The sequence below is a fragment of the Acartia tonsa genome, chromosome 15 (assembly GCF_053477335.1).
Source record: "Acartia tonsa isolate MP-2025a chromosome 15, ASM5347733v1, whole genome shotgun sequence".
NCBI lineage: Eukaryota > Metazoa > Arthropoda > Copepoda > Calanoida > Acartiidae > Acartia > Acartia tonsa.
In genome coordinates this window covers 26,978,674-26,993,291 of record NC_137274.1, presented here as the reverse complement: position 1 = coordinate 26,993,291, position 14,618 = coordinate 26,978,674, and the positions used below count along the sequence as shown (strand labels likewise).

The following is a 14,618-nucleotide window of genomic DNA, read 5'->3' as shown; positions in this document are numbered from 1 at the left end:
TCTCAGACACTCAGGGATCTTTAGGGATAAGACAATGGATAATAAAATGCGGACAGCTTTTTTTTGTTAATTTAGGCATGTTTGAATTGTCCCCTTGATTTCAAACTTTGCATAACGATTTCTATAGTAGTTAGGTACGATTTAGAAAGCGTAGCAACTCTATAATCGTAACCAGAATGTCCGTACGTCTATTTTAAATATGTTTTTTTTATAACTTTTTTAACAACAATTTTTATGTGATAAAATCATCCAAATTAATCTGATTTTTGCTTGGGGGGGGGGGGGGGGTAATTACCCCCCCCTGAAATCTGTTGGCAGGAGTAAATTTAGTTTACCCCCCCCCCCATATTTACCCCCGGGGTAAATTTTTTTGGGGGGGTAATTTAAATTTTATTAAATATAAAATAAAATTAAAAATGCGCAAAATTTTTTTTTTATTAGAGATTTTTTATTTTTTGGGGGTATTTACCCCCCAAAATTGTTTGGGGAGGGGGGTTAAATACCCCCTCCTAAATGGTTGGGGGTAATATAGTAATAGTGTCTAACTTTTTATCTTTGTGACATAACAAAAATCGAAGGATATGAGAGGGGAGGTGGGAAAGGAAACCCCTAAAAAAGAGATGGAATTTTGTGAATGTTTTATGAATGTTGTCTTCCTTGTTATGTGTGTATATCAACTCTTATTTTAAGGTAAAAGATAAGAATTTTACAAAAAATAAATAGTTTAATTCTTATCACTGTAGCAGTTCAAGTTTTTTGTTGTTGTGAAAAGTATATTTTATTATCATAAAACAGTGAATATAATTATAATTAATAAGCATAAATATAAGTTCTATTTAACAAGGATGACAACATCCATAAAAGCGAAGCTCTTAAACGGTATGACTGACGAACATTAATCCTGTAGAGTGTCAAAACTGAATATACAAAATAACAAGGATGACAACATCAATAAAAGCAAAGCTCGGAAACGGTATGACATACGAACATTAACTCTTGTAGAGTGTCAAAACTGAATATACAAAATAACAAGGATGACAACATCCACAAAAGCGAAGCACTGAAACGGTAGGACAAACGGACATTGACAGTGTCAAAACTGCCAAATTATGCGTAAATTTGTTGCAAAATTTCTTGAATACAGAATACTGTTTAAGGACAAACTAAAATTTTAGGGCTTGATTTATGAGATGCTTTGCTTATAATATTATACCTTATTGTAATAAGAATCAGTACTCCAAAAATCAGATCAATCGGATAATTATATCATATAAAAATTTGTTGAAAAGTAGAAAAATAAATGTTTAAAATGGACGTACGGCCATTCTGGTAATGATTATAGGGTTGCTACGCTTTTTAAACTACTAAAGGAATCACAATGCAAAGTTTGAAATAGATAGGACAATTATAACTTGCCTAAATTAACGAAAAAAGCTATCTGTCTTGGATGGACGGACATACAGACAGACGGATGGACCAACGGACCGACCCTAATTATAGAAAAGCTCCGCTTTTAAAAATTATCTGTTAGATAGTTGACATAAATATTTATACATTTGCAGACTTGGGATAGACATTAGGGTGGGTCGATTTTGGAATTTCTCATTAGTAGACATTGGCAAGGGTTACTGGGCCAATATAAAACCCTGTGAAACTTGAAAGAGGTTTTTTAATCCAAAAACAACGGGCGCGCGGGGGGTATAAAATGTGCCCGCCCCTTATAAAACCAAAAATTGAAATTCCTTCAAACGCAGGCATGTTGCGTATCAAAATGACCGCATTGAAATGCTGATTACAGACTTGAAAACCGGTTTGAAAAATATTGATTCAGTCTGAAATGATTTTCAAATAACCTACCAAAATGAACAATTTTGACTAAATCAGCTGTTTTTAGGGACTTAATTAGATTTTATTTGAACTAAGAGCAATATTTTTCAAAACGGTTTTCAGATTCGTAATCAGCATTTCAATGCGGTCATTTTGATATGCAACATGACTGTGTTTGAAGGAATCTAAATTTTTGGTTTTATAGGGGGGTGGGTACTTTTTATACCCCCCACGTGCCGGCAGCCATAAGAGCCAAGTCACGTTTGAAACTTGAATGGGGCTTATCATACATATATAGTACTTCCACAACTTATGATAACAGTAAAATCTAAAAAAAGGGAGAAATGGGCCCACCCTAATAGACATGCTATGCTAATTTTATATTCTATTTTGTTCTATATCAATATTTCACAACAAGGATGACAAAATCCATAAAATCAGAAGGAAGGACAAACGAACAATAATTTTTGTAGAATGTCAGAGCCTACTAAGAATATTTTTTATAAGTCTAAACAAAATTGTACATTAATTTGTTGCAAAATAATGTAATTATAGGATACAGTAAAAGGACATACTCTCATTTTTAGAATTTGATTATAAAGTTGCCTTGCTTTAAATACTTTACCATGTTGTCCTAAGAATCATTATTCCAAAAATCAGATGAATAGGATAATTATACAACACACAAAAAAATGTTATAAAAGATGTAAGAACATTCTAGTAAAGATTATAGAGTTGCTACACTTTCTAAATAGTTCCTAACTGTTATAGGAATCATCATGCAAGTTTGAAATTGAATCTGTTACACAAATAGAGCTAACCGTTATGTACATTCCAACGGACCAACCCCAATTATAGAAAAGCTTCACTTTTAAATACAAATTACCTATATGGGGGTGGGAGAACAAACATAGTTTCAAAATGAAGGGTGAGCCAAAAAAATGCGTAGATTTTAAAATTCAAATTGCACAGCTTGCGTTAACGGTAGAAAAAAGGTATGCATAACATTAGAACCACTATAAACTCTAGTTTTTGGAAATATATAGACGATTCCTGTGGTACCCATCGTTTAAGAGCTACGTGTTAAAATGTCCCAACTGACTTAAAACTTGTCCTGCGAGTAAACCATTAAAGGTTTAAGTAAAGGGTTTGCAAAAAATGCATACAATTTAAAATTTTAATAGTAGAAAAATATTATGCATACCGTTAGAATCGCTATAAGCTCTAGTGTTTGGAAATATAAGATCTATTCCTGTTCTATGTATAATTTATGAGATACGTGGTAGAATGTCCAAACTGACTTAAAATGCAACAGTTTCAATTTTCAACTTTTTACGCATTTTTTGCTCACCCTTTAATAATTTTTCTAAAATAGTTATGCGATTTTTGTATCAATATTTGGGGTTGTTTGTGTGTTTGTCCTTTAAGGTATCTTCAATTGCACCATAATTTACAGGAAGGTTACATAAGGTTAGTTTGTTAAAATAAAAAAAATTCCTGAAATTTGATTTCAAAAAGAAAATTTATGCCATTTCAGTATTTATCTTTATAAAAAATATGTAGCAAACAATCTTTTACATTTACATTTTTAAATCCAACATTTAATTTTTATTTTTAAAAAACATGTACAATTTTCCCCTCAATAACATGGTTGGATTGTTCCAATGTTTGTGTAGTGTACTGAGTTCGAGGGGCGGATTCGACGGACGAATTCACTGAGACCTAGTTCTGTTGAGTAGCTTCACTTCAACCAAATAACATAGGGTACAATTATATGTCGTAATCCGCAAGGGATTACAGACGTTCGCCCATACAGTGCGGCTACAACTGCAATGGATAATTAATAAACATACAAATCATAATATAACAAGGATGACAACATCCATAAAAAAAAGCGAAGCACTGAAACGGTAGAACAAACGGACACTAACACTTGTATAGTGTCAGAACTGAATAATCAGAATATAAATGTATAAGAGTCGAAGAAAAATTGTAAGTAAATTTGTTGAAAAACTGCTTCATGCTGATTAATGTTTATGGACATACTTACATTTGTAGGATTTGATTCTAGAGTTGCTTCGCTTATAATATTGTTCTTTGTTGTCCCAGGAATCAATACACCAAAAATTAGATCAAACGGATAATTAGATCACATAAAACATTGTTGTTAAAAAAGTAGAAAAATCAACATGTTTAAAATGGGCGTACGGACATTTTGGTAATGATTATAGAGTTGCAACGCTTTCTAAATCGTACCTAACTACTATAGGAATCATCATGCAAAGTTTGAAATCGATAGGGCAATTCTAACATGCCTAAATTAACGAATAAAAGCTATCTATCTCGGAGGGACAGACGTACGGACGGACCGACCCTAATTATAGAAAAGCTTCGCTTTAAATTACAATAACATAGCAGGGTGTGGAGTTTGAGCCTCTATCCCTGCCATGTAGGCAACACATGGAGAACTCCCCCACGGCGGCAGCCAACATCATCCCTTACATCTAGCAGCAAACATAATTACATCTAGCAGCAAACATAATTACATCTAGCAGCAAACATAATTACAAATCAGAATTAGATAAATAGGTTTAACAGATCTATATATATGTATTCATTTGACAAGGCCTAAAGAGCGTAGCCCCTCTATACCTACGAGGTCTGTCATTACTACATTTACATGTTTATTTTACATGCAAACACAAACAATCCTAAATTAATTACATATTTCCACATTATATGTTACTAGCGGTTTCGCCCCTAGCCTCTAGGGGCTTTGCCCCAAGAGGTTTGATCAAACCAATTTTTTGTAGGTATTTAGATTTTAAAGAATAAATCTAAAAAAAAAATTTTATGGGGGGGGGGGAGTCTACCGCACTATTTGAATTTTATTTTTAAAAAGAAAAAAATTTAATTTATATTTTTGGGGGGAGGGGGTATTTTTATTTTTTTTGGGGGGGGGGTTGGGGGTGTCCCACCCCCAAAGAAAATAGTTATAAACCTTTCCGGGACCTATGAGAAGCTACCCTGTAAAGGAGAACCTGATCGGTTCAGCGGTTAGCGAGATCCTTCGCTACAAACAAACAAACAGACATACAGACATCGTTCTACTTTGAGATAATGGGAAGGAATTGTAAGTAATTGATAATCCTAATGAATCTACACAATATTAACAAGCAAATCTTTATCCAGAGGAGCATGGCTACTCTATCATTTAGTCTGACCCGCAACATTTGTCTGAGATGCCTAGAATAATTATTTCTCGCATCATATCATAAACAGCTTTTAGCGGAAATAAAATATACAATTATAAGATTAAAACTTGTTTTAATCTTGTAACTAAACTGGATATAATACAATGTTAGACCTAAATTTTTTTGGATGGCTGAGAACCGGTTCTAATTTACCAGACATTAATCGGTTTTGATTGAAACAGAATGTTGTTTAAAGGCCGCAAGGTTGTGATCAAACATCCTGAATTGTACAGAAATCCTACTATTTTTTATGATGAATATTAATATTTGCAGATGGATAAGGATCCTGGTGGATCCACTCAGATGATGCCAGTGATACTGGAGCTAAAAGAAAGATTAGCTGGGAAATCTGTACAGGTAAACAATCAAACAACGATGACAATAGTCATAGAAGCTAAGCTCCTAAATCAGACTGTAGGACAAACAAACAGAAACAGTGTCAGAACTTAATAAGCAGAGTATAAATTTATAGGACTTAATTATTGAGTTACCTTGCTTATTCTTGTGTACCTTGTTGTTATAGGAATCATCATTCCAAAAATCGATAAATTCCACCCCATTCTTGCTATTTCAAAAGGCACATAGAAAGTTGAAAATCCTAAAGCGTTTTGATTCAGAGATGTCCCCTAGTTTTGATTCAGAGATGTCCCCTAGTTTTGATTCAGAGATGTCCCCTAGTTTTGATTCAGAGATGTCCCCTAGTTTTGATTCAGAGATGTCCCCTAGTTTTGATTCAGAGATGTCCCCTAGTTTTGTCCTCTTGTATGTTAACCCTCCAGTTTTTCCTATCTCATTTTCTGTGTGTGAAAGATAGAGGACTATAACTTAGTGACTTTTTAAATATGGGTATGACACATAAATGAGATTTAATTTTATTGAATATCTCTATCCTGGCGGGCACAGGATGCCAGCAAACCTGGCAGGGTCATCCAGGTAAAGAGAAAAAATATTTTTTTTGACTTAATCAAAGTTTTTTATCTTACCAAAATACCAAAATATCCTCTAGTAGTCCTTATATGAATCTTTATATGAAAGATAGGTGTTCAAGTCAATTTCAGGTACCAGTTATAATCCTCCAGGTCTCCAGAAATCTTAGCAGCTGCCAGGTCTCCAGAAATCTTGGCAGCTGCCAAGTACATCTGGAGCCGCCAAAATTTGTGTTTTGAGATTTCTAATATAAAAGTTATATAAAGATAAACATTTGTTGAAAAAAATAATTTCTAGCTTCAAAAATAAGAAAATGACAGCCGTTTGAAATTTTAATTAAAAAGACATAAAAACAAAGGTTGTTAAATAAAAATGTGAAGTAAGCGAAAATTGACTTTGACTCACTTTTAGTTGGAAATTCATTATCAAACTAGGGACATGCACAAATTTTTAAAGCTCTCTAGCTCCTATTGGAGCTGAGATAATAGGGAGGGGCATTGAACGCCTCCCCCCCCTCGACCAATAATGGTGCGGCAAGGGGCCTGACTGTTAAGGGTTAATAAAAGTACTAATCAAAATATGAGAGGTACAGGCATTTAAGATTTATGCCAAAAATAAGCTTATAATTTTGCTTCAAGCCGTTGAAATTTATTATTGCATTTACTTTTACAAGTGTAGAATAGTTATTAATCGCATTGCATTATAAAAATGTACAATTACAAGATAAACCAGTTTTTTTAGCCCTGAGATGCCAAAGTCACAGGCTAAAAAATTTAAAAACAGTTTTATATTTGTTGAAAACTGGATATAATACGATGCTATACATAATTTTTCAGTATGGCTGAGAACCATTTCTAATCCACTGGATTGGTTTTAAAGCGATGATCGAAAAGTTTAGAAATATCCTTATTTGACAAAGCCCAAATTGTGTTAAAATTGTGTCAAAAATGATCCACGTGACGTAATAAAATGAGGGAGATGAGAGGAGAAGTGGGAAAGAAAACCTCTAAAAAAATTATGGATTTTCATTTTTATTATGTCACAGAAATCATTTTTGACATAATTTTAACACAATTTGGGCTTTGTCTCCTTATTCTTGACCAAAATTTAAATTTTCTGTAGGTTATATACCAACATGAATGTTTTTTTTTCTTTAGAAATTGTTGTCAAAGGAGGCAGATGTCGCAGGTGAATCATCTAATGAGTTGGTATTAAAACCATCAGAAGAGCAAGTTGAATGTGTAGAGGTATACAATACATTTTTATCAGCTTATACCAACAATGAAATTAATTCGAAAAAAAATTCCCCAAACCTATATGTTTAAGCTGTCATTTGGGTGGAATTTGATCCACTGACAAGAGCTTTTGGTTTTATTATAACCGGTTCTAACCCATCCCTTATTCTCTTCCCCACTTTCACTTTTATTAAAAATTGCTTCTGGCAAAACTCAACACTACTGCTCAATAATGTAGCTCACGTTCACCAAATTTACACATAAGCTGACGTTGAATTGGGTCATACAGATATTTTTGTTCTGATAAATAATTTAATCAAGTGCATATGTCCAGTGACGTGCAAAGCACTTTGTTTAAAGGGGGGGCCTTTGAACATTTTACAAAGTTTCAATCAAAGCAAAGGGAGGTTGGTTTGATTACCCCCCCCCCTCCCCAATGATTCTTTTTACTTTATTTCAATCTTTACCTTCCCTCCCCCCCTTCTAAATAAAAAAGCTTTGAAGTCCTTGCCTAGTTATCCTTATAATAAAGTAACAGGATGTTTGTATGTTTGTCTGTATGTTTGTACCAAAGGATCTCAATAACCGCTGAACTGATAGGGTTCACTTTAACAGGGTTGCTTCTCATAGGTCTTGGAAAGGTTTATAACAATTTTTTGAGGGGGTGGGACACCCCCAACCCCCCCAAAAAATAAAAAATTCCCCTCCTAATAAAATTTAAAAAAATTTTTTTAAACTAAAATTAAAAATGAGGGGGGAAGCACCCCCCTCAAAAATTTGTTTTACATTTTATTTTAAAATCTAAAATAAGAAATTGCGTTATCAAATTCGACTCTCTCCTCCTCAAGTGCCCCTAGAGGCCTTTTGGGGCGTAACTGCTAACCTAATCAGGTTCTACTTTACAGGGTAACTTCTCATAGGTCCCAGGAAGGTTTATTACTATTTTCTTGGGGTGTAGGACACCCCCTACCCCTCACAAAATTAAGAATCCCCCCTAACATTTTTTTTTTTAACTAAAATTCTTTCGCCCCTACAGGAGAAGGAAAGTTTCACAATCTTTTTAATTTTATAAAACAAAGTTTAAAAGAAAAAAAGAAATTTAAAAAGAAAACAAATTTAATAATATAAAAAAATATAAAAAAGTATAAAAAAGTATAAAAATATATAAAAACATAAAAAAAAATTAAAATTAGAAAAAAAATATAAAAAAAATTTTAGGGTGCGGAAATTTTCATTTTTTTGGGGCGTTGTTGGTGTCCCACCCCTCAAGTAAATAGCTCAAAACCATCACAGAACCAATAGGCATATACTCTGAAGAGTAGAATCCAATCGGTTCAGTGGTTACCAAGATCTTAAGCTTCAGACAGACAGATGGATGGACGGACAGACATCATTCTACTTTGTATTATAGATAGAGAAAACCACGAAAACCTAAAAATCTCGGAATCAATCTAACACCCCAATTAAAAGAGAACTCTTAATAAAACTTGGTAAAAAACATGTGGAATGTAAAATTGATTAATCCTTGAAAATATCAGTTCTCTATCTTGGAAAGGAGTTGAAATAATCGTAAAAACTTGAAAAACTAGGAATCAATCTAGCACCCCAAATATGGACAGATGCACAAAACAATGTATAGATTATATGGGCATATGTCATAGAAATCTATGCTAAAGATTTTAGCTATCTGTTTTGAATATGAGCTTAGAAAATCATGTATCCCCAAAATATATCTTACAGACATACAGACAGACAGACATTTCAAATTAGCTTCACTACTAAAAATACAAATAGTAGGTACATATGTTTTTTAATAAAAGTCCGTTTTAAAATGTAAATTTTTTTTATTGTTAGAAAAATAAAAGATATATGTCTTTTTTTAATTAGACATAATTAAAAGCTACACTATTTTTTCATTTTAACGCTTGTCAATTTTACTCCTGAAATTTTTGCATATTATCATAAATACTTTTTTCGTCATAAAAAATTTCTTCATTTTTTTTAAGAACAGCAAAGCAGTATAAGAGTGAATCAAATGAATAATTAAGTGTTCCCTTGTACTTTTATTTTATAAACTAGAACTATCTGGTTTCAATTTTCATTTTTGTTAATATTTTATTTTCATGGGAACATTAATTTTCACTCAATGGCGTCGATGTATTTCATTATTTGAAAACACCAGTTCTCGTCCAATCATTTTTCTTTTTTCATAGAAATATTATTTGAAAGCACCAGTTCTCGTCCAATCATTTTTCTTTTTTCACAGAAACATTATTTGAAAGCACCAGTTCTCATCCAATCATTTTTCTTTTTATAGAAAAATTAAGTGTTTCCTTGTTCTTTGTTATTTCAATACATTTAGTTTATATGCACAGATATGTAATTTTTGCCACAAAGAAAATTTTTTAATCGTTAGGAATAAATGTTGCAATTAAACAAAAGCGCTAAAATAGAGAATGAAAAAGGGAAAGTGATACTATTAAAAATCACGACCCCATCCCGTGATACAGCGTGGCATTAATTTGCTAACAACCGTCATTTGGTGCAACACGCTCCCCCCCCCCTAAATTATTCGTTGACTTAACAACCTTGGGGACTTTCACTGAATTATGATTGGTTGTATTTTTAAGTTTAACCACAAATTTTAATCTTCAGTGCAGTGGGGTAGTTTTGAGTGTCATCATTGCGGATGTACTTTAATTTATCAGCCATTGTCTTATCCCTTTAGATCCCTGATAGGGTATATTACCTGAAGAGTAAAGCCTAATGGACTATCTTATATAGGAGCTGACAAAAATTGCGTTTTACCAAAACTTTTCAGACAGACAGACAGGAGGACATTTCAAAATATAGAGTAGCTTTGCTACTAAAGTTCCTCAATTATAAATAATGCAAAATCTTTCCTTTTGTGGTAAAACTGTTCGTGGTGGATGATACCTAAGTTATGCCTAAAACAACTCTTTTTCCTCCTAACCCTAACTTAAAGATCTAACCCTACAAAAGGCATAATCCTATAAAAGGTCTAATGTTAATAGCCTTATTACAATTTAGCCTCTTAACATTTACTAAAGAAATATAGCATCACACATAAGAATTATAAAAAGAATTTAGAATTTAAAAAATATCCCAACCACTAAATTCCACGAATTTACAATTAGTCATCTTCACACCTTTAATGTGGCCACAGCACTTCGCCCACTGGTCTGCTAGCTGCAGGCGCTCGGCCCAATAGCTGCCTAGCCTCATGTAGGGAGGCTATCTTGTAGCATGAAAACTTTTGTAAATTATACCCTATGTAGCAAAAGACCTTTTGTAAATTAGACATTATGTAATTTGATCTTTTGTTGCAACGCCATTTTAACGGTATATGTGGTATTTTTCTACCATTAACACACCTTTTTACTATTAACTACAATTTGTGTTTTGTTATAAAACAGATGCATTTTTATACACAACCTTGAGATATGTTTTACAGGTGTCTAAAACATTTCTTAATCATTTTATAGCATTTTTTATGTTTTTCATTTTATAGGAAAGAAAAGAATCAAACACAGAAGATATTGGACGTGAAATTGAAACTGTTGAAAGAAACTCTGTTTATGTGGAAGATGTAAGTTCTGCTTTTTAAGTTTAAAAAATGACAAAAATAACATATTTATGTTACTAATATATAAAGAATAGAGGGTGAAGGTTCAACTTTGTATAAAAAAATATTTTTATTTACTTCCCTTTATAGTTAGGTTAGGTTTAAAAAGCCTTTTGTGTGCTTTAGAGTTTAATTGGTAAAACAAAAATTCTTGAAGTGCAGAATCTAAAAAAATGGCATGTTCAAATTTGAACTATAACTATAGAGCTACAGATTGGATTGGAATCGGAAAAGGGTCTATGGGCTTTGGTTATGTATACCATTGATCCCCTTTAGCCCCTATAGGCCCATTGGGTCACTTGAGGAGGAGGGAGTTGAATTTGATAACTAAATTTTTTATTTTAGATTTAAAAAGAAAACAGAAAAACATCCTGTTACTTTATTTAAGAATTTGATGTGTTTTTTGGAAGGTGGAAAACCCCAAACCCACTTAAAAGAAAAAATACACCCCCCAAAAAAAATTTTTATTTTTCATTTTTTTGTAAGCCAAAAGTTATTGCAAAATAAATTTGTCTTCACTTTTCTGATAATATAGTTGTTATCTGTCTTGTGGTGGTTTTAAGCTAATTTATTAGGTGAAGGGACACTCTCAACCCCCCCCCCCCAAACAAAAAAAATCTTCAATCCAAATAATTTTGTTTTGTATAGAAAAAGAGACACCTTCACCACATCATTGGGCAAAAAAAATTTACCACCCAAAATATTGAGGCCTTTTGTAATTTTAAAATTGGTATTTGTGGTAAAAGTTGTGGCACATACAGGTATTAAGTAAAATTTACAGTTGTCGTAAAATAGTTATCATATACTATGCTGGTTATAACATGTATAAAAACAATTTGGAAGGGAGTTCCCTTCTTGTCTTGGGTCAAAGATGCTAGTAAATATTTTGAGTAGGGGAAATGCCTTTGGCCATAAATATGCGCAGCTCATTAACTTGCACAGTTAGGAAATTCTCAGACAAAGGTAGTGCAACGAAAGGGTTATTGCCTATTGGAAGTTACTTAACCTTATATCCAGTATCACATCTCATTACATTGAAATGATGCTCTGAATTCTCTAGATGATCACCTAGAAATAGAATGAGAATCCCGCCCTTACATGGTGAGTTGGTGCTTCTATATTTCATATTTTATTTAACTTGATCTGTTATTAGTTGGAGAACCATGGTGAAATAAACAATGTTTCTGCAGCATTCAGTACTGCAGAGGAGCAAGTTACATTTTTAAAGGTATTATTATCTATAATAGATAAAGATTTCATTTCATTTATTGAAACTTAAAAATATTTTTATTTAACATTTGTACATCAACCATGTTTTTGAATGAAAAACATATTTGTGTTTCATACAAAAATATGTTGAAAGGAAGCCTGTAAGAAATACACCACTCTAACTACTGAAAGATTGCCACAAGTAGACTCAGTATCCAAAATTTCAAGCCTCCAGCTTTAATAACCAAAAAATTATAGGCATGATCAAAATAACATTTTAGTTATGTGAAAAGTTTTAAAGTTTCCCATTGCTCATGATAAAAATTTCAAATTTATTATGAAATTCATTGAAATATGTATTCAGTTACAGGCAACCTAACTTACTGTTGAAAATAAGCTTTTGATTTTGGTTTGAGGCAGCATAATTTAACATATAAATTTCGACAAAGAGCAATTGAAAACTTTCAAGATTTACATACACTGAAAATTTCATCTTGAAATGCCTATAACTTTTTTTGTTATTTAAGCTAAAGACTTCAAATTTATGGCACCGTGTCTACTTGTGGCAGTCTTTGAGCAGTTAGATCTGTGTATTTCTTGCATGCTTCCTTTAATGTAGAGAAAATGTAAATCTTGAGAAAACTTGAATTTTAGCTTATATAGTTATAATGTTCACATTTTAGAAAGATGAAAAATCTAGCAGCTCTGATTGTGGAACTGAAGATGGTATTGATGTTGATATGGTAAATATTTTTTTGTTCCCTAACATATCTTAAAAATTAATACTTTTTATACTCCATGTAAAAATGCTTTTAAATTATTTAGCAACCTTAAAGCTAATATTATTTGATTTGCTTGATACAAAAAAATCACATATTTTCTTTAAAATTTCTCAAAATGACTGCAATATATTTCTAAAGAAAAGGTTTGCATGCATGCAATCAATAAAAGTATAAATCTTAATTACAATTATTTTCCTTATTTGTTTATAATTATTTTAGGCTAAGGAAGGATTCCTCACAAAAAGATGTCCATGGTAAGCTGCATTTATAAAAACAAAACAAGAATTTTTTTTGTAATTTTGGGTTGTTTCTGTCTGTACTTTATTAATGTATTTACTATTTATGAGTTTATATAAAAGGACTAAATTTAATTTTATTTTCCTAACTTTGTTATAAACATGAATTTATTTTTTTGGTCATTTAATTTTTCTTAAATTTTTCCATGCTATGTAGAAAAAACATTCAAATTTATTCAATGATATTATGATAAGTATTTCACAAAATGAGTTCTTTCATTAAAATATTGTTGTCAAAACTATATAATCTTTAATTTTGCTTTCTTTTTAAATCTTTCTATCTCCTTCTTCTTTGAATCTTTTTAAAATTTTCTCTGAATGTTTATCTTGTAATTTTAAACAGCTGCTAAGAAATTATTTTTTTTGTATTGCTACTGAAACTGTTTTTAACCTTTTTTTAAAAAGCTATATCAAAAATATACTATGACACCAGTAGAATCATACTGAAGAGCTAAAAATATGAATAGGCCTCAAAATCACTATTTTGGGGAATTTTAAAGTTTATTTTTTACTATGGACTGAGACAGTTTTTACAGACCAGCAGGTTTTTTTTTATTTTGGGGTAAAATTCTTTGCTTTCATAGTGTTTAGAATCATGAATATTGTATTCTAGTATAGAGTAAAATTTCTTTTGATTTCATCTATAAAAATTCATAAAAAAAAATTAATCATTTATATATACATCAATGTATTACCATAAACATGTTTATGTTCTATTACCCATTTTAAAAAAAATTGGCTGTAAAAGGTTAAATATGTAAGATAGGTTAAAAACAATTTAATTTATTATTGTCAAGAAGTTTTATTAATTTTGTTAGTGGGCTTAACTTATTATACTACAGGAAAAGAAATCTTTGTAAATAATTTTAGTTTTCTGAAGCTATGGCAATTGTTGACTGGGGCAAATTTGATGTTCTTGCTTCTTGATGTATGTTTGCCTGCCTGGGATTTCACAAATGACCTCATGATTACCACCAAGTACTGGATGAATGCTAGTTTTGAGTGGGTAAAATCTTTTAATAAAATTATATCATGATGAAATGAAATATTATCTAAAGATGTGTACCTGCTAAATCTGAATCTAAACAAAAAAAAACATTATATATATGTAAATATTTGAAATTGCAATATTGAAATATCTTTTTTGTTTTAGAATGAATATGTAGAGTATACTCAGCAGACAGGAAACAATCAAATTATAATTTTTTCATATTTCAGCCAAATTTATAATTTTTTTGTAACTCAGTTTCTATAACTTATGTTGGTCCATTAGTCCATTCTCAGAGTGGGTTAAACTATTTTGTCATCAAATAATGAATTAGTAAAAATAATTTCATTAGAGGCTCTTTTATCTCTTGCCTGAAAATCCCCTTAGAAATCAAACAAAAAACACCTAAGATATGTGAAATAAGTTGTAAAATAAAACAAAACCAGCTTATAGC

At 31.5% G+C, this 14,618-nt stretch overlaps 1 protein-coding gene across 1 annotated transcript; it reads left to right on the top strand.

Annotated features, from left to right (window-relative positions):
- The first annotated feature begins 5,354 nt into the window (after nucleotides 1-5,354).
- LOC145307049 (uncharacterized) lies at nucleotides 5,355-14,431 on the top strand. Its single transcript, XM_080149389.1, has 8 exons — nucleotides 5,355-5,438; nucleotides 7,166-7,255; nucleotides 10,776-10,853; nucleotides 12,043-12,117; nucleotides 12,782-12,841; nucleotides 13,100-13,134; nucleotides 14,047-14,182; nucleotides 14,330-14,431. Exons 1-8 carry the CDS (start codon nucleotides 5,355-5,357, stop codon nucleotides 14,429-14,431), a joined length of 660 nt encoding a protein of 219 aa, XP_080005515.1.
- Nucleotides 14,432-14,618: the final 187 nt, after the last annotated feature.

Excerpts from the sequence above, each read along its gene's own strand:
- LOC145307049 (XM_080149389.1), top strand. The coding sequence starts at position 5,355 with ATGGATAAGGATCCTGGTGGATCCACTCAGATGATGCCAGTGATACTG. Across the intron at positions 12,118-12,781 it reads AGCAAGTTACATTTTTAAAG|AAAGATGAAAAATCTAGCAG; the intron begins GTATTATTATCT and ends TTCACATTTTAG. Across the intron at positions 12,842-13,099 it reads ATGGTATTGATGTTGATATG|GCTAAGGAAGGATTCCTCAC; the intron begins GTAAATATTTTT and ends TAATTATTTTAG.